The 21,646-nt window shown below is 42.2% G+C and overlaps 1 protein-coding gene across 3 annotated transcripts in view; it reads left to right on the forward strand.

Moving 5' to 3' along the window:
• The window catches only part of UNC5A (unc-5 netrin receptor A), a 420,372-nt gene that overhangs the window by 292,766 nt on the left and 105,960 nt on the right, over positions 1 to 21,646 (forward strand). For all 3 annotated transcript variants that reach the window (XM_056574721.1, XM_056574723.1, XM_056574722.1), the window contains one exon: positions 14,105 to 14,248. In XM_056574721.1, the coding sequence (XP_056430696.1) occupies positions 14,105 to 14,248 (144 nt within the window). The remainder of the gene's footprint in view (positions 1 to 14,104; positions 14,249 to 21,646) is intronic.

Below are 21,646 nucleotides of genomic sequence, written 5' to 3' on the forward strand. Positions count from 1 at the left end.
TCACAGGCCTTATGATTGTCCTATCGACCTCCTCCCGGGCACTACTCCACCCCGGGGCAGAATTTATCCTCTCTCTGCCCCAGAGACTCTTGCCATGTCTGAATACGTCCAGGAAAATTTAAAAAAGGGCTTTATCCGTAAATCCTCCTCTCCTGCCGGAGCCGGATTTTTCTTTGTGTCCAAAAAAGATGGCTCCCTACGTCCTTGCATTGACTACCGCGGTCTTAATAAAATCACGGTTAAGAACCGCTACCCCCTACCCCTCATCTCTGAACTCTTTGATCGCCTCCAAGGTGCCCACATCTTTACTAAACTGGACTTAAGAGGTGCCTATAACCTCATCCGCATCAGAGAGGGGGATGAGTGGAAAACGGCATTTAACACCAGAGATGGACACTTTGAGTATCTGGTCATGCCCTTTGGCCTGTGCAACGCCCCTGCTGTCTTCCAAGACTTTGTTAATGAAATTTTTCGTGATCTGTTATACTCCTGTGTTGTTGTATATCTGGACGATATCCTAATTTTTTCTGCCAATCTAGAAGAACACCGCCAGCATGTCCGTATGGTTCTTCAGAGACTTCGTGACAATCAACTCTATGCCAAAATTGAGAAATGTCTGTTTGAATGCCAATCTCTTCCTTTTCTAGGATACTTGGTCTCTGGCCAGGGACTACAAATGGATCCAGACAAACTCTCTGCCGTCTTAGATTGGCCACGCCCCTCCGGACTCCGTGCTATCCAACGCTTTTTGGGGTTCGCCAATTATTACAGGCAATTTATTCCACATTTTTCTACCGTTGTGGCTCCTATCGTGGCTTTAACCAAAAAAAATGCCGATCCCAAGTCTTGGCCTCCTCAAGCGGAAGACGCCTTTAAACGACTCAAGTCTGCCTTTTCTTCGGCTCCCGTGCTCTCCAGACCTGACCCTTCCAAACCCTTCCTATTGGAGGTTGATGCCTCCTCAGTGGGAGCTGGAGCTGTTCTTCTACAAAAAAATTCTTCCGGGCATGCTGTCACTTGTGGTTTTTTTTCTAGGACCTTCTCTCCGGCGGAGAGGAACTACTCCATCGGGGATCGAGAGCTTCTAGCCATCAAATTAGCACTTGAGGAATGGAGGCATCTGCTGGAGGGATCAAGATTTCCAGTTATTATTTACACCGACCACAAGAACCTCTCCTACCTCCAGTCTGCCCAACGGCTGAATCCTCGCCAGGCCCGGTGGTCTCTGTTCTTTGCCCGATTTAATTTTGAGATTCACTTTCGGCCTGCCGATAAGAACATTAGGGCCGATGCTCTCTCTCGTTCCTCGGATGCCTCAGAAGTTGAACTCTCTCCGCAACACATCATTCCACCTGACTGCCTGATCTCCACTTCTCCAGCCTCCATCAGGCAAACTCCTCCAGGAAAGACCTTTGTTTCTCCACGCCAACGCCTCGGAATCCTCAAATGGGGTCACTCCTCCCATCTCGCAGGTCATGTGGGCATCAAGAAATCTGTGCAACTCATCTCCCGCTTCTATTGGTGGCCGACTCTGGAGACGGATGTTGTGGACTTTGTGCGAGCCTGCACTATCTGTGCCCGGGATAAGACTCCTCGCCAGAAGCCCGCTGGTTTTCTTCATCCCCTGCCTGTCCCCGAACAGCCTTGGTCTCTGATTGGTATGGATTTTATTACTGATTTACCCCCTTCCCGTGGCAACACTGTTATTTGGGTGGTCGTTGATCGATTCTCCAAAATGGCACATTTCATCCCTCTTCCTGGTCTTCCTTCAGCGCCTCAGTTGGCTAAACAATTTTTTGTACACATTTTTCGTCTTCACGGGTTGCCTACGCAGATCGTCTCGGATAGAGGCGTCCAATTTGTGTCTAAATTCTGGAGGGCTCTCTGTAAACAACTCAAGATTAAATTAAATTTTTCTTCTGCATATCATCCCCAGTCCAATGGACAAGTAGAAAGAATTAACCAGGTCTTGGGTGATTATTTACGACATTTTGTTTCCTCCCGCCAGGATGACTGGGCAGATCTCCTTCCATGGGCCGAATTCTCGTATAACTTCAGAGTCTCGGAATCTTCCTCCAAATCCCCATTTTTCGTGGTGTACGGCCGTCACCCTCTTCCCCCCCTCCCTACCCCCTTGCCCTCTGGTCTGCCCGCTGTGGATGAAATATCTCGTGACCTTTCCATCATATGGAGAGAGACCCAAAATTCTCTCTTACAGGCTTCATCACGCATGAAGAAGTTCGCGGATAAGAAAAGAAGAGCTCCTCCCATTTTTTCCCCTGGAGACAAGGTATGGCTCTCCGCTAAATATGTCCGCTTCCGTGTCCCTAGCTACAAGTTGGGACCACGCTATCTTGGTCCTTTCAAAATTTTGTGTCAGATTAATCCTGTCTCTTACAAACTTCTTCTTCCTCCTTCTCTTCGTATCCCTAATGCCTTTCACGTTTCTCTTCTTAAACCACTCATCCTCAACCGTTTTTCTCCCAAATCTGTTCCTCCCACTCCTGTTTCCGGCTCCTCGGACATCTTCTCCGTCAAAGAGATCTTAGCTTCTAAAAAGGTCAGAGGGAAAACCTTTTTTTTAGTGGATTGGGAGGGTTGTGGTCCAGAAGAGAGATCCTGGGAACCTGAGGACAACATCCTAGACAAAAGTCTGCTCCTCAGGTTCTCAGGCTCTAAGAAGAGGGGGAGACCCAAGGGGGGGGGTACTGTTACGCCGAGCGCTCCGGGTCCCCGCTCCTCCCCGGAGCGCTCGCTACACTCTCCCCACTGCAGCGCTCCGGTCAGATCCACTGACCCGGGGCGCTGCGATTCCGCTTCCAGCCGGGATGCGATTCGCGATGCGGGTAGCGCCCGCTCGCAATGCGCACCCCGGCTCCCGTACCTGACTCGCTCTCCCTCGGTACTGTCCCGGCGCGCGGCCCCGCTCCCTAGGGCGCGCGCGCGCCGGGTCTTTGCGATTTAAAGGGCCACTGCGCCGCTGATTGGCGCAGTGATTCCAATTAGTGTGTTCACCTGTGCACTTCCCTATATCACCTCACTTCCCCTGCACTCCCTTGCCGGATCTTGTTGCCATCGTGCCAGTGAAAGCGTTTCCTTGTGTGTTCCTAGCCTGTGTTCCAGACCTCCTGCCGTTGCCCCTGACTACGATCCTTGCTGCCTGCCCCGACCTTCTGCTACGTCCGACCTTGCTTCTGTCTACTCCCTTGTACCGCGCCTATCTTCAGCAGCCAGAGAGGTGAGCCGTTGCTAGTGGATACGACCTGGTCACTACCGCCGCAGCAAGACCATCCCGCTTTGCGGCGGGCTCTGCTGAAAACCAGTAGTGACTTAGAACCGATCCACTAGCACGGTCCACGCCAATCCCTCTCTGGCACAGAGGATCCACTACCTGCCAGCCGGCATCGTGACACACATGCTCCCGTAGCTTTTACTGTATGTATGTTTATAGCATTCATTCTGTGTATTCGTGCATAGTCTTTTATACGGAAAGTTCACTCAGGTTTGTCAGGATGTAGCCCTATTGCCGAACTCCTCTTCAGGTTAAGGGGTCAATGTCGGTTGCTACTGACTCGTTCAGAGCAATCGCATTGTTGTTTATTGTCATGACCTGACAAGTTCTCAGGTCAGATACAACCTCCTCTGTTGTATTTCACGACTACGTTATCAGTTAGTTATAGTACACATATTCAACTATCCGGCACAGGTACTCGTTCAAGGGTGGTCATCATTTTAGTTGCACTAATCGGCTGTTCAATGCCCGGTCACCTGACTCGTTTCTTCAGGGGTTGAATCGCGGTTGTTACTGACTCACATTCAGAGCAACCAATTTCAGGAATACTCAATGTTAACCTGTTGCCTGACTCCTCTTCAGGTTAAGGGGTAATGTCGGTTGCTACTGACTCGTATTCAGAGCAATTTTGTCGTTGGTGTATTTGTTATGACCTGACACGTTTTCAGGTCAGATACAACCTCGTCTGTTGTATTTCTCGATTACGTCATTTCGTTATAGTACACAGATTGAACTATCTGGCATAGTTGCCCGTTACGCTCATAGTCTGGTTACGTTCATAGCTTTATTTTGTTGTACTGCACATGGGTAATAGTTTTTCTGCATTTCCATCCTTAGAGTCTACACTACACATATGCTCCCGTAGCTTTACTGTACTCATGCTCATAGCTTTCATACTGCATATTCGTGCATAGTGTTTATACGGAAAGCTTATACAGCTTTGTTAGGATGTTGCCCTATTTGCCTGACTCCTTCAGCTTAAGGAGTTAATGTCGGTTGCTACCGACAAATTTTCAGAGCAATTACATTGTGGTTCATTGTCACGACCTGAGACGTTCTCAGGACAGATACAGCCTCCTCCGTGGTATTTCATGACCACGTTATCAGTTACTTATAGTAGACATATTCAACTATCCGGCATAGTTGCACGTTGTCTATCTTTTGAGATATATGTTTACACTTTATTTTCTAGGCGTATATGCTGTACTCATAATGATGTTACAGCATAAATTAATAACGTTCCTTACGTTTTCACGGTACTTACGCTCTCAGCTTGTGTATGATACATGCACCAGTACACAGCATTTGTTGCATACTACCATAGTTGTATGCGGGTAGGTTATGTGCATTCGTTCCTAGTGTTGAATAGCAGTTGCACCTCTGGCTGTACATATATTTACAATGCACGATTACAGTATTCATATGGTGCTTACATTCATTGCAGATATATCGAGCACATATTCTTTAACCTCCTACGTCTGCAGGGGGGATGCACCACATAGGCTATTGTTAGACATGTCTCAGAGCAATAACATATTGAGTAGCGACTTGTAGTTGGGTATACTGTTAGCAGGTTATGCCGTACATACGGTTAACATGTTTCATGCGGTGCACACAGGGGAGGTAGATCATTTGCTTAGGGTATTGGACCTTCAGAACAACACGCCAGCTTCATACAGGTATCTTGTCATGAATACTCATGATGTTACCCTGTTGCCTGACTCCTCTTCAGGTTAAAAGGGGTAATGCCAGTTGCTACTGACTCGTTTTCAGAGCAATTTTGTCGTGTGTTATATTTGTTATGACCTGACACGTTTTCAGGTCAGATACAACATCGTCTGTTGTATTTCTCGATGAAGTTATCATTTCGTTATAGTACACAGATTCAACTATCCGGCATAATTGCACGTTCTCTTTTAAGGAGGGACAGCATTTAGTTGCAGATATATTGTGCATTTAATACAGTTTCATGACTCATTTCTTTAGGATCGGGGATTGAATCGTGGCTGCTGCTGTCTCATTTCAGAGCAATTGATTTGACATGGTTATGTAGGTAATCTGACACGTTTCAGATAGCATACAATCTCAATATGGCATTTCACATTTACGTATTTGAGAAGAAAAAAAAAAAAAAGTGGTTTACAAAGACCTGTGACGTTTACAGGCACAATGATTTCACAAAGACCTGTCATGTCTACAGGCTCGATGGTTCCGCGGGGACCTGTGACGGGTTCAGGCACGACAGTGTCACAAAGACCTGTCAGGTCTACAGACATGATGGTTCACCTAAACACTGGTCACGTCTACAGATACGTTGCTCTCGCAGGGAGCTGTCATCTGCAATGGGTCATCACTTCCAAGTCCAGTTGGGTCAGTACAGTGGCTAGTTAGGTATGTCTGTTACAGTCTCAATCAGGTAAGGTGCCTTCGTGAACCTTGTCATGCGACATGACCCACACTGTCTATCAGGTAGATAGGTATTTCTTGTCATTTACCTGTCAGTTTAGTTTTTGCCTCTTAAATAGCAGGGGATTGGTGCTTGTCAGACCTGCCATGAAGTTAGCCTTTCCGTGTCCATTCGAAGTAATGTCACAAGTAGGGATGGTGATAGGTATAGTTCAGTTAGTATATTTGGCAGGGAAGGTTATTTTCAGGTTGATTCTTTACAGATGGACGTTACTACCACGGTTTCAAAGGTATGGTTACCACCTCTAGTAGTCACTAGTTGGTCAGGGCTACTCTTTCAGCACACTAGGTATAGTCTACTTCGGGTATGTGAAGATTGATGCTGGATGTAGGATGTTTTATTTCAGGAATTGTATTCATCCTAGCATGGTTGCTTTTTGCCCTCTATAGGCGTGCCCTCATTGCGCAGTTATGGCACAACTCAGACTGCTATGCTAGGGTAAGATCTTGTATAGGTATGTAGGCAATCTTTCCTGTCACTAGTACACGTATGGAGCCCCGATCACAAGTATAAAGCCTGATGGGCTGTATTTGTGCGAGGGGCGGAAGTAATTATCGCTCCCTGCACTTCCAGGTGGGGCTTATTGGGAACAGGTGGGGGCGTGTGTATATAACTTCCCCCTCTCCTACAGGGGCGGAGCACGTGTCGTTTGTGGAACCCTCCCAACCCTCCCTTATCTTATTCCTTCACTATAGTGCATGCCCTCTATAGGCGTGCCCTCATTGCGCGGTTATGGCACAACTCAGACCGCTATGTTAGGGTAAGATCTTGTATAGGTATGTAGGCAATCTTTCCTGTCACTAGTACACGTATGGAGCCCCGATCACAAATATATATATATATATATATATATATATATATATATATTACCACAAAGTATTCACTGTATGTATGGTTACATTATGATGCATTAAAATGTAATTCACTGGCATTGTATATGGTATTTATACTGTCAGGATTGTAAAACTAAAAATTGAGCATTTTTATATAAATCAGCTAAGCAAGAAGAAAAGGTGATATTGAGCTGTGCTTGCCTTTCCTTCAGAAGAGTTCAGAAGATGCACCTCAGCAGCAAAGAAGGAAGCATACTGTGCCGAGTACCAATTTCTACAATGCAATAAAAGATCAAAACACATTTATTCAATTACAGAGAATTTGTAGGTGATATTCTATCACAGAACACTTTAAATTCATGAGATTTTATTTTATTTACGCTGTTTGTATTATAATCCCCCTCTCTTTATTTTCATGTTTCCTTTTCGGAAAAATAAGTTGGTTTAAGTCTAAGTCCTTATACCAAAGCACAGCTCACCTGTCAATCCCTTTTCAACTTGTTAGCGGCAGGCCCGGATTTCCTGTTATGTCTATGGCGTTAGCTGGGAAAAGGCATATATTATAAAACAAATATATGCACCAACTACATAGTAATAACAATGCATGTGGATAGGTGATACTATCAGACCCTTGCAGCTCCCTGGTATTTTGAAGATTGCAGATAGTCTTTTATGTCTGCAATATATACTTCTAGTGCAGCCAAAGCTTTCCTCTTCTTTTAAGGTAGGTTTCCACTTGTTTTGTTTTTTTTGGGCAAAAACGCCAATAAAAACGCCCATTCTGCAGCATAGCGGTTTTTTTTTTTTTTTTGTGAAAAAACGTTGCGGCCAGATGTTAGCTGCAAGTCAATAGTTAACAGCAAAATGTCATATCCACTTGGCGTTTTTCAGTTTGGCGTTTTTTTTTATCCTTTTGGCGTTTTTGGGCTCCTTGGCAGTTTTAAAAATAAATGACCTCTCCTTGAGACTTTGGCGAATTCTCCTTGAAAATTCGGCGTTTATGGGAGTGAAAAATGCCAAGAAAAACACCATGTGGGTTTTAACTTTGGCGTTTTTGCAGGCGGCTTTTATTCTTTTTTGGACTTTAGCAATCCAAAAAAGTGATGGAGATACCTATTTTTTTTAATAAAATTTTGTCGTGTACCATTAAAAAAAATAATAAAAATGATACAGTAGTGATGGAAAAAATTGTATTTAACGAAATGTATAATTTTTATAACAACATTTTTTATACATTTTTAAACAGGGATCCATTTATGTGGGCGGGCAGGGGACTAAAAATGTAGCCGACAATAATAAAACTGTAGTGTGTGTGTGTTTTTCACTTTTTTTTTTTTTTTTTTTTTTTACATTTTTTAGGTAGTACTACTACTCCCAGCATGGAACACACTGTTTCATGATGGGACTAGTAGTTCCTGTACTAATTGACAGATCGCCCGGGTTCCATTGCGATCCTTCTGTGTAATTTATAGATGCGGCCGGACGCTCTTCTATGGTCCCCTGCACTGCCGTATATATACATCTATTCATATTTGCCGCAGAGAGCTGTATTTGGCCAGATGGTTCCAGCCAATCACAGCTCTCTGTGGGAAATATGAATAGGTGTATATAGGTCAGTGCAGGGGACCATGGAAGAGCGGCCGGCCGCATCTATACATTATACAGGAGGATCACATCGGCTGTCAGGAGTGACACTCGCTGTGCTCTGTCTATTAATGCAGGTACTACAGCTCCCAGCATGGAGCAGAATGTGCTCTATGTTGGGAGCAGTAGTACCTGCAGTAAGTGACAGATCACAGCAGATGTCACTCCGCCTGATACCCGATGCGATCATCCTGATGTCAATTTCGGGATCAGCTGTACCCATGGCTATAGAGACGGGAGGACAGCTGATGCTGAGCAGTAGATATACATCGTATATCTACTGCCCTGCAAGAACTTACAGTGAGCCTGCAATGTATATACAGTATACACATTGCTGGGTCACTTAACCCCTTGCTGAGCTGAGCGCTATGCACCAGCCCAGCAAGTAAAGAGTTAACTTACACTGCTGGACAGTGTAGGTTAACCCTTTGGCGGTATACACTATATACAGCTATCTATAGATAGCTGTATATAGTGTATACAGAAGACAAAGTCCCCTTACTTCCCTCCAGTCCCGGCTGGGTCTGTGTAGCTCCGCCCCTAGTGATGACATCGTTAGGGGCAGAGCTTCAGATGGGAGCCAGGCTGGTAAGTGTGAGGCTCTGTACACTTTATACGTTTTGTATAAAGTGAACAGATCCTTCTGGCAGTGTCTTCCCAGATAGGGAGACTCCAGCTGTTGCTAAACTACAACTCCCAGCATGCCCAGACAGCCAAAGGCTGTCTGGGCATGCTGGGAGTTGTAGTTTTGCAACAATTGGAGGCTCCCTGTTACGGAAGACATTGCAATATGGGTGCTCTCCCCAGCGGACAGCGCCAAAAATGTACTAACCAATATTTTGTGATATTTTTTCTTCTCATTTCAGATTCGTGTATGCAGAGGATTATGGTGGATTCGGAGGACTACTGCGGATGAACCGGATTTTTCTCCCTTTTAATAAAATTGTTAACGAGGGCTGTGGGGGAGTGTTTTTTTTTAATAAAATAATTTTTCCAATGTGTCGTCTTTTTTTTTTCATTGAAATTTCAGGCTTAGTAGTGGAAGCTGTCTAATAGACAAAATCCATTATTAAGCCAGGGCTTAGAGTTAGCCCCCAAAACAGCTAGTGCTATTCCCCAATTATTACCTCGGTACCCACCGCCTTAGGGGTGCCGGGAAGAGCCGAGACCAACAGGCCTGTAGTGTAAAAAATTGAGCTTCTGGGCCTAGGCGGTAACAGGCTGGTGTTATTTAGGCCGGGGGGGGGGGGGGGGGGGGGGCAAGTAACAATGGTCCTCGCCCACCCTGATAACGTCAGCCTGTTGCTGCTTGGTTGGTTGGTAAGGGCCATTGTTACTGGCCCTACCCGGCCTAAATAACTCCAGCCTGTTACTGCCTAGGCCCAGGAGTGACACTCCGGGCCTGTTGGTACCGGCTCTTCCCGACACCCCTGTGGCAGTGGGTTTCAGGGTAATAATTGGGGGTTAGCGCTAGTTGTTTTTGGGGCCAACGCTGAGCCCAGCTTAGTTAGGGATTCCATCTACTAGACAGCTTCCACTACTAAGCCTGAAAATTCAATAAAAAAAAAAAGACGACACATTGGAAAAACTATTTTATTTAAAAAAAAACACTTCCCCACAGCCCTTGTTAACCATTTTATTCCCCACCTTAGTCCTCCGAATCTGCCATAACCCTCTGCATACACAGATCTGAAACGAGAAGAAAGAAGAAACACAAAAAATTAGTTAGGACATTTTTGGCGCTCTCTACTGGGGAGAGCGCCCATAATGCAATATCTTCCCAAACAGAGAGCCTACAATTATTGCAAAACTACAACTCCCAGCATGCCCAGACAGCCTTTGGCTAGTGATAATGCCATCATCACTAGGGGTGGAGCTACATGGACCCGGCCGGGACAGGAGCAAGGGAGGTAAGTGGATGTCGGCTTCTGTATACACTATATACAGCTATCTATAGATAGGGGCAATAGGAGCAGAGAGTTTAGTCAGTATAATGACAGGATTCCCAGCTCCTGTACAGTATACACGGGTACACTATGCACCCCTGTATACTATACGGCCGGGGAGGTGAGTAGTGATGCTGTACATCACTCCTCATCTCCTTACACTCTGTGGACCGGGCGCTCAGCATCCGACCCACAGAGTGGTACCTGAAGACAATGAAAAAACTGCCACAGGGGACAAAATTGTCTGTTTCCACACACCAGGGAAAACGCCAGAAAAACTGCCTAAGGCAGGAAAAAGTGGTTGTAGTTTTTCTGGCATTTTTGCTGGCGTTTTTAAGGTGTAAAAAAAAATAATGGAAACCTAGCCTAAAGGAGATTTATGCAAATAAAGCTCAAAAAAGAGTTTGTCTTCTTTCCTGTTGATCTATTTAGCTTCTCTAACCCGAAATAGCTGTAATCTCCAGGGAAGACATGGGCAGCCACACATTTTCCTTGAAGTCAAAAGTAGTACAGGGAAAATGTACCAGTGCATACCATCCATGTAATGCAGACACAGACTGGATCCACCAGAACAAGAACCACTATGCAGCACTAGTAGGGTATGTAGACACAAGTTGTGGTGTTGAGACTTTAAAGGGGTACTCTGCCCCTAAAACATCTTATCCCCTTTCCAAAGGATAGGGGAGAAGATGTTTGATTGCGTGGGGACCCCTGCGATCTTAGCTGCGGCACCCCAGACATCCGATGCACCAGCAATGCGAAGCAGAGGCTCGTCACGTCATGAGCCTTCTGCGATGCACCCGGCGCTTGAAAAGAACGCTGGGGGCATCAGGAAGATCGCAGGGGTCCTCAACGGCGGGACCCCTCGATCAGACATCTTATCCCCTATGCTTTGGATAGAGGATAAGATGTCTAAGGATGAAGTACCCATTTAAGAACTGTATACACATGCCAATCCATACACATGCCAGCATTGTGTGCACAGAACTTGTTTGGTGGCACAAAGGGCAGATTTATGAAAACCTGTCCAGAGGAAAAGTTGCTGAGTTGCCCATAGCAACCAATCAGATTGCTTCTTTCATTTTTAACAAAGCCTCTGCAAAATGAAAGAAGCACTCTGATTGGTTGCTATGGGCAACTTTTCCTCTGAACAGGTTTTCATAAATCTCCCCCAAAGTGTCCTGTGTGGTGCCTCCTGCTTTTAACATACCCTCTTCTCCTACAAGCTCCTAGAGTAGAATATGTCTGTAATAAGGCATCTGATAAAATATGCTTCTTTTTATTTCTGTTCTGTTTTGTATGACATAATATTCATATGCCTTTGCAAAAATATAAGAATGAAAGGCTTTGGCACCATATATTTATTTATAATATAGGGGGAGATTTATCAAAACCTGACCAGAGGAAAAGTTGTTGAGTTGCCCAGAGCAACCAATCAGATCGCTTCTTTCATTTTTCAGAGGCTTTTTCAAAAATGAAAGAAGCGATCTGATTGGTTGCTATGGGCAACTCAGCAACTTTTCCTCTGGACTGGTTTAGATAAATCTCCCCCATAGAGAGTAAAAACACATCCTATCCCAGTCCTAATGATATCTGAGAGGTGGATACAATCTAAAAAATCTTCCAAATATATCAGTAATGATGTAGCGCTACTTTCTGTCCAGTCCTACCAGTTTGTTACAAAATAACTGCTTTATGTGGATAAAAATATTAGCTTGGAGTCACAGCTGCTTAGAGTAGAGGACTATATTCACCTTTTTACTCTACAGGTTTTGTTATTAAGGATATAATCAAGAATGTTTTCATTTACTGACAGCAAGCATAGGTCCAGAAAATGATAAGGTACTAAAACTACTGTGGCATTCAGTAGCATTGATGTACATCCATATCGTATGAAGCATGATGACATGAGGAGCTGCACTGACTACTGAGGACAATAATTTATGTCATTGCTTGACTCTCTTTTTTGTTTTTTTGTTGTGACTCGTTTATGTAAATACATTTTACAGTTTTCAGTTTTAGTGATGTTCTACATCTAACTAGATAGGGTTAATTTAGTAGATTAGGCGATTGGATAGTGATGTGAGGTGTTCCCTATTGAAGTCTAGTTTTGAGCACTTTTGTGTAGTATGACTTAGACCGAGTTCACACTGCGGAACTTGTGCGGAATGTCTGCACAGAAAACACATGCGAACATTCCACTCATTTGCCCAATCTGGCAGGCACTAGGACCACTCGGATATATGCCGTCTCATAGATGGCAAAGCATTTCTTTGCGGAGTCCGTAGACATGTCTATTCTTTCTGCGGATGCCGAAATTGGAATTTCTGCTGCAGAAACATCTGGCGCAGAGATTTCACTGTGTGAACAGTGCAGCAGAATCCCATTGGGAAAATCTGCACAAATTCCACCATGTTAACATACGTTTAAGGTGCTACTAGCACTCAAAGGGGTACTCCACTGCTTCAATGTTCTTAACGCATTTTGTTCCGAACGCTGAGTGCAGGTGCCGGGGCTCGTGATGTCACGAACACACCCCCTCATAATGTCACACCATGCCCCCTCAATGCACGTCCATGGGAGGGGGCAGGGTGGTCATCATGCCCCCTTCCCACAGACTTGCATTGAGGGGGGGCGTGACGTGATGTCTCGAGGGACGTGACCATGATGTCACAAGCCCCGCTGCCTGCACTCAGTGTTTAGAACAAAATATTCCAAATGCTGAGGCAGTAGAGTACCCCTTGAAAAGGCTTACTCTCATTCCCTGTTGACCTGGTTTTAGGTATGCTGCATGAATAAAATAAATTTGGAGATTTCCTAATGAGTGTCTTATTCTGTGCAGTACAATCCTTTCTTACTGGCTGACTCTACCTACAAGGAGCACCTCCTCCCCTGGTACTAAAATATGAGAAGCCAAGATGGTAGATGGACATACAACATTTTACAATGATTACAACTAAGTAAACCTATTGTCTAGAATTAAGGGATGGAGGGAGGTGATGGATCCTTATATTGATCTATGTCATCTTAAGGGAAGGAAAGGACTGGCACTAGCAAAAAAGTCCAAATGCTTTATAACAACTGATTTCACTGTTTTATTATTTAAAGTTTGGAACATTTTTTAGTGCATGACAAAACAGCATACGATTCCTAGTCTGCTAACAGTGGATATGTCATGCTGAATGCAAAATATGTAATTATATATCTCATTATACAAATGCAGTTATTTGCCCATATCCTTAGCAAACTGTTAAATGGGGTTTTGTGCCTAGCCCAAACATCCAATCCACTATTGATGGTCTTATCTGTGGATAGGCCGATAATAAGTTTACCCCAGAAAACCCCTGTGACAATAATGATACAATGTGTACACTGGACCAGTTTGAATAGTTAAAAAAACATGCTTTATAGGGGTACTCCGGTGGAATACAATCTTTTGTAAATCAACTGGTGCCAGCAAGTTATACAGATTTGTAAATTACTTCTACTAAAAAATCTTAACCCGTCCAATACTTATCAGCTGCTGTATACTACAGAGGAAATTGCATAGTTCTTTTCAGTCTGACCACAGTGCTCTCTGCTGACACCTCTGTCCATGTCAGAAACTGTCCAGAGCAGGAGCAAATCCTCATAGCAAACCTCTCCTGCTCTGGACAGTTCCTAACATGGATAGAGCTGTCAGCAGAGAGCACTGTGGTCAGACAGAAAATAAATTCAAAAAGTAAAGAACTTCCTGTAGAACATACAGCAGCTGATATGTACTGGAAGGATTAAGATTTTTAAATAGAAGTAATTTACAAATCGGTTCAACTTTCTGGTACCAGTTGATTTACAAAAAAAATGTTTTCCACTAAAGTACCCCTTTAACCTGTACAGATGCTATTACTGTGTATTGATGATGTCTTTATCTCTATCTCTTTAGGTCTGCCTGTTATGGAAGTGAGGATTGACATCTCTAGGCAGCAAGTGGAGAAGATCTTTGGGCTGGAAGAATACTGGTGTCATTGTGTAGCTTGGAGCTCCTCTGGAACCTCCAAAAGCCAAAAGGCATTTATCCGAATTGCATGTATGTATTCTAAGCTAAACACTGAATAGTAAAGCTCTCACCTCATCACATCTCAATACCTTATCACACTATAAAGTATACAACAGTATATAGGGTTCTTATAAAGTGATCCCTCAAGATACAATATTAATTGGTTCCAGTACAAACATTGTAAGTTAAAATGATTGTATCCTGAGACCAAAAACTAGTGGAAACTAAACTAGTCATTTGTTCCAAAGTCCCTTAAATGTCAAGAAAAATAAGAAAAATAAAGATTAAAGCAAGTCCTTACATATAAAAGTAAGAAATAGTTGCTGGAAGCTGTAAATTACTTTCAATATAAATCACAGGAGCTTCTTCAGGGATCTGTACAATACAAACTGTACAGCTCATCCTGGCATAGGCTAAAAGCAGTTCAGGATACAAAGTATTGCACTACACTGTAGAGAAGCTCTACTAGGTAAGCGATCAGTGCATGCACTTTGTGTGTTTTGCTTAAAGATGACTATTCACATGGGTTAGCCATTTACACTTAGGAGAAACGGAAATGACAGCTCACCTCCGCTTAACACCTCCACCTGCGCCCCGGATTAGGTCGGCAGAGCTCCCGGTCCAAATAGCAGTATAAGAAGAAGAATTTCCAGCGCAGGATTAAGTGCAACAGGTACTTTATTGAGGATCACATGGACAGCACAGTAAACACCAACACGTTTCGGGTCAGGCTGGACCCTTAGTCATGGCATTTACATAGCCATTCAGATTGTTTATCACATTGTATGTAAAATATGGTTTAAATTTACAATAGTACAGGAAAGACAATGGTATGTTGAATATATTGCAATGTAAGTGCATTATAACTTAAGGGAACACTGTTCTTTATCACATATTATTAAAAAAAAAAGAGAAAAGAATGACCATTATTAGGTACAAATGCTATGTCACCAATAAGGAGGATTTATCATGAATGAAGATTTTTGGCCAATACTGCACTGTTGTGATTTCCAAAATACTGCACAAAATTCATCATGTGACAAACGTCATTAAATTTAAGTAAATGACAGGGAGCCCCTGGATAGTGCAAAAGACTATGAAAAGCTCACACACATTCACACGCCAATAGGTCACTGGAGTACATTTGTGCACCAATAAGTGCAACTGCAAACCATATCATCTGCAAGCGCACAGCAAGTCAAGGCACAAAATAGAAACACAAAGAGAATACAAGCAAGCAGATGCCCGCCAGTTGATAAATCCCCCCTATCATGTTTATCTGATGTCTAGAAAGCTAGTATAACCTTTTAAAATATAGAGAGCATGTTAAAATATTTTCATCTAATGTACTTTGTTTAAAAAAATGAAGTTTTCTATGTTTTATTTGTGTTTAAAAAAGCTGCTACTAGGTGTCTCCCTACTTGTCAAGAGCACATTCAACCACTCCCCCCATCTTTTGCACAGACTTTGGACTCCTGTTCGCCTGGCAGAAGTCCAAAATCATGAAGTGCTGAAGGAGGGGGGGTGCAGCCTTAGCCAATCCTAGCTCATCTTTCACAGTTCACTGCTCTCTGCTGTGTGTAGCAGAGAGAGGGAGGACGTTCCCCCCTGTATGACTTCAGATGATGTCACACCTGCTGGGGAATGCCCCTTCCCAGTCTGTGAATCTGACTGAGCAGAAAATACAGGCAGGGGGTGGTTCATCATGATGGGGGCAGTGAACTGGGAGGATTATCAAATTTAACAAGATCACGAGAGGTACTCTGTAATGGTCTTTAAAGTCCTGGCTAGTCTAGCACTAATAACCATACTATGTTTGAGATTGTTTAGCTCTGTTGATATCACCATTCTAATGTGCAGTCCCATTGAGGGGTCATGTGTCTAGTTCCCATACAGCAGTGTTTCCATACCAGAGTGCCTCCAGATGTTGCAAAACTACAACTCCCAGCATGCCTGAACAGCCTTTGGCAGCCTTTTGCTGTACAGGCATGCTGGGAGTTGTAGTTTCGCAACACCTGGAGGCACCCTGATTGGGAAACGCTGCCATACAGGGAGTCTCGAATGGTAAAAGGAGAGGTGTCTATAGTAAATGGCCATCAAAGTGTATACCTCCATGAATGGATAGTACAAATGCAGTGTTATCTTAGTCTGTGCTGTGTTTGCACTTATTTTCAGGTGCATGGTTTATGATCACACTTCGGCAATACCATTTTCCCTCTCTGAACTGTATGGATTGAAGAGTTGGTTTAATACCAATTGCACAAACCCAAGATTTACTGTAAAATACACACCAAGCCGCATTGTCAATTTTCTTGATTTTATTACATGAACGCAGGTGATTCTTGTCTCATGGTCCTACTGATCCCATCCTGATTATTTCACCTCTGTTCATCCATGTATAACTTCAAACGTCCTTTAGACTTGCACTTTTGTTCATATTGTGGCTTGGAGGTTTTGAAGGAGCGATCTCAATCACTGACTTTCAAGCTTGTCTTCAGGCAGGTTATCCTCATAGGACTCAAAGGATCAATACATTTCTCTTTTCTTTTTTCCAACAATACTTGGAAAACTTCTGTAGTCTGAAGACAGCTTTGAGAATCCCCAGAAAACAGTCATGCTACCTATGTAGAATATTTTACTGGGCTAAAGCAAAATGAAGTCACCAAACAAGACCAAATGCTTTGCTCAGGGATATAGAGTATCTGACTGCATGCTAAATAGAGGGATCCCAAAACACAGTCTGGCCAGAAGCCTTTCTGACTGAACAATCCATGAAATATAAGTAGATGTTTCAATAAAGTATAACAGCCACATTAATGAAGAAGAACTGGTGTTGATGACGCTTTCTAAGCCACCTTAGGTCTTTATCAGGACATTTTAAATGTACATGGCAGAGATTTATGTATCTATCCAATTACAATCTTTAAGTGCAAATTATCAGACTATAATAGCATCAATTATCAAAACACTTAAAACCAAATTAATGTGCGGTAATGTCATTACCTGCTTAAAAAAATACATTAAAAATGTATTATGGGCTGCAGGAACAAGAACGAAATTAAGAAACAACTATCTGTATGGGAGGGTAACCTTAATAACTCCCCGGCTTTTGCTTTGTCGTTGTACTACGGATTAATATAGAAACTGCATGACTGTCAGACACTTTATACAAAAGGTAATTATATCCCCACTGGGAGGGGGGGGGGGGTATAATAAAAACCGGCCTAATTCTAACACAGTGTAAATTTAGATTAGACAGTCTGAAGACTGCGCTCGTTTTTTTTTACAGCTGCTCAGACTGGTTGAACATCTTTAGATTGTCTAGTGTAAGTTTGCATACTTTATTAGTTGGCTTACTTTATCCTCTAAATGTAGACCCAAAAATGTCACTTTTTAAGCTATGTCATTTTTCCTTACTCACATTCTTTTTGGTAAGTCATGCCCTTTTTTGTGAGTTGCAAAGTTTTAAAAAACATCGAAAATGTGGTGTACATCATGTAAGACTGGGTTCACATATGTCCGGCATAGGTAAACTCAGCCTAGATCTCGACACAACTGATGCCACAACTGATGACAAGTTGTCATCAGTTGTATGGTACCTGGCATTGGTTTCTGGATGGCAGACAGGGAAACACAACAAGTTGCTTTCCCCTGTCCAGTGCCCTCCAGCGTGTCCAATCATCCGGCATCAAAATTGAGACACTGGATGTTTGTGAACTGTCCCATTCAAATGAATGGGATCAATTCTAGCATCAGTTTCCCTCCAGTGCACGCCGGAGGGAAACTATGCCAGAAGCCTGATAAATGTGAACCCAGCCTTAGCCAGTTTAATCCCTTAACAACCCATGATGTACGTGATGTAAGAGAGGGCTTGGGAATTGAGGCTCCATACCTAGTGGCACCAAGCTGTTTAGAACAAAAATGTATTAAATACTTTTATAGCTCCTTCACCATGCCTGTCCTTGTGCTCTGTGAAGCAACTCCTGGCTGTCAGGGGAATGAGTGCCATGTGGTATGACACTGTCATTCCCTGCAATGGAGAAGCTGGCCAATCAAGATGCTGGGACACCAAGCCATTTACAGCTGGCACCGGCATCCCATGCTTCCCAATAGTGCGTGTATATAAAAAGTGCCCATGATTAGTCTTTTTTGTCATCACTAACATTTCCAAGTAGTCAGCTTTTACCGAAAGGGCTTTGGGTCACTGTATGATCCTATGATGATCTATCTGTTTCTGTGAGAAATCTGTGTATTACAGTCCTTATTGAGTGCTGTGTGGACATGTACAGTATACATGTTTCATATCCTCTTTGCAGGTCCAGATTATCACTAATTTTATTCTAGAATAGCAGATATCATGCTTTGTTACCAGAGGTGGACACGGACAACAAAGCTGTCAACTGTTACATAGAGTAGGGAGTTGTCACAGTATCACAAATCATGTTTCCCAGTATTGTTCATGAAAAACTGCAGATCCTGTAAAACATGGCTTACATCTAAACTGCCTTTTATTACACTGCCAATTTTGCATATGTTTCATTTGGCCATTTTATTGTTATCCAAGCACACAAAGCCTGGATTATGTCAGTACTAGCGTATTCTCTAATATTATTCACTTCTTAAACTAAATGAAACATTTTCATGTTTTCCAAAACGACTATGAATCTGCCAAGTTCCATACATAACCTTTTTTCCTTTTATGCTGTAATCTTTTTCCCCCCACTGTTTAGTAGCAAGAAGGGTTTAAAATGAAAGGAACAGCACAATAAACAAAAATAATAAGCTCATATGATATCAGGTGGCACGTAACCTGTAAGTAAAGACAAATAAAACAGCATTAAATAAAACTGTGCTGGGACCAAGACATAATAAAATGAGACAAATGTCTATTTGTGCTAAGGGTATAACAAAACACAACAAACAACACATAAAGCAATTCTCCAAATAGTCACAATATGAATAATGTATACTGGGTGAAAGTACTTAAAGTATTAAAGTATTGTTTCAAGAGTGGCCTTAAGATATAGTGTATACCTATAGATGTGCAGCTCTTATTTTTTTTTTTTTTAGTTTTAGTGTGAATTTGATTGTTTAAAAAGGTTAAATAAACAATATTAATATATATATATATATATATATATAAAAAAAATTTTATTGAGATAAAATATATATACAATTTTTTATTATTATTATTTTTCTTTTTGTATAGTTCAACCTTAATAAATGTAAGAAACACAAAAGATTATGGAAAAAAATAAATAAATAGATAAATAAAAAGGGTAGGCGCATTCATCCACCAGAAAAAACTTGATTGCTAAATAAAACTGGTAATTCAGAACTAAAAACTATTGGCTGGTAAGGGGTTAAAAACTTGAAAAAAAAAAGAAGGACAACTCAGGGAATTATATTTATAGAACTTTTCTTCTTTTAAGGATCAGTCTTGTACATGTTGCCTATGAATGAGTGATACCTTCATTAGAAAACCGACCGCTTCTATTATACTTTTGTTTTGTTTATTTGGCACAAAAGTATTTAACACCACCTAAATATCTTTTCTTCGGCTTACATGGTACCTGATTATTTTTATCTGTACAGCCTGATCCCAAGTAATATGACTACATTAGGGATGGCACTATGTAAAGCTGCCACAGTTCACATGCAGCTATGTGTTTTTCTTGAGTGTCGGCTGTAAAAGACGAGCTGGCTAATTTGTTTTGCTGATGATTGATGACACACTTATTAACAATCTCATGCTACAAAGTTTCTCTGATGTGAAAATGCATACTGAAGTTCTGCAGAAAGCGGCATCACATTCATCAAAAGAGCATTTCTACTGAAAAGATTTCTGCTTAACCCACAGGGATCTATCTTAAGCAGCGGCTGCAATAAGGACTAACATTAGAACTAGAAGCAGAAGTGTCTCAACCATAAAGAATGAATAAACAACACATCCTAATTCAGGATATTGAAGAAACAACTGAATGACCATGCTTCTAATAGTTTTCTGCCTGAAGGGCCACCCTCCTTTATGGCTAAGATTTGTTTTTTAAGTTTACCCAGAGTGTTATTTTTTTTCTTCTCTTTAAAGCACACTATATATTATATTATCTTTTTATCTTTTTTTCCTTTTTTCTATACAGTGGTGCCAAGAAAGTGGCAATTGATAGGTGAGAGATACCTATCAATAGTTGTTAGGGCTTCTCTGCCTTAGGTTCTGTTCACACCATCATGGCTTCCATTAAAACAGAAGTACAGACAGTGCTGGATCATCAAATGGCAGGGAACAACTGTGCCTAAGAGAGCCCAGTGACTTCTAATGGGGTCCTTCAGGTTTCATAATAGTGTCTGTATGGAAAGAATAGCCCAGCATGCTGTGCTTTCTCTTCCTGTTACATCATATAGAGCTATCCACAAAGGTGGAGTCTCTGGTGGTAGTGTGGACAGAGCCTAATATCTGCAGCCTTTAAGGAGGTTGTCCATGTCTTAAAGGGGTACTCCACTGGCCAACATTTGGAACATTTAGTTCCGAACACTGTGTGAGTGCTGCAGAGGGTCAGCCAGACTTGCATTAAGGGGGCGGAGCATGATATCACAAGGGGGCATGGTGGAACTCAGCAGCGCGTACACAGAGTTCAGAGCTAAATGTTCCAAACGCTGGCCAGTGGAGTACCCCTTTAATGTTTACTTGAAGTGAATGTGTCGTCTAGACTTTTTTTTAATTTTTACTCAATAGAGCCGAGATACTGAAAAATGTTTTGTTTTTCTAATTCTTTTGATTTATTTTTGTACATTATTATAGGGGGAGCTTTAGCTGTTTTTAACAGCATTTAGTGATATGCCTTATTGTAGGCCTCAAAAACATAGACACAATGAACATCTCCAGACTGTATTTTGTATGTGGCAGGTTTGTAAGCATGCTCTGTGACCTGTACAGAGGTCATTCTACAGTGAATAAGGAGGCTGACCTTCTGTCTTTTCTATCTGTTGGTGTCACCTTTCACTGTAATGATGTATAGATCAATTCCCAGCAGCCTCCTCCTCATTACAGACAGAACAGGAAGTCTATGTCTAGTTTAAGGCCTAGAGGTTAGAATAAAAACAACAACATTTCAGGATTGTTTTATAATATACACAGTGAAATAGAAAATTAGAAAACAATATCACCACAAAATTCTTTAAAAATACGTTTAATTTGATTGATATAAATAATAGGTCATTTTCTGACACATTCCCTAAAGATTAAATAGACACTGAATATATTTGTCTTTTTATTCTCCAGTTAAGACTAATATAAAGTAAGTCTCTTCCCAGTATTTGTTTCTGACAGTGAAATCTACCAGATATGCAGAATGAATCCATCAAGATCTTCTGCAAATGATACATGCTCATTGTAATGCACATTAAATGACATCTAAAAATGAAATGTTT

Source organism: Hyla sarda, chromosome 4 (assembly GCF_029499605.1).
Source record: "Hyla sarda isolate aHylSar1 chromosome 4, aHylSar1.hap1, whole genome shotgun sequence".
NCBI lineage: Eukaryota > Metazoa > Chordata > Amphibia > Anura > Hylidae > Hyla > Hyla sarda.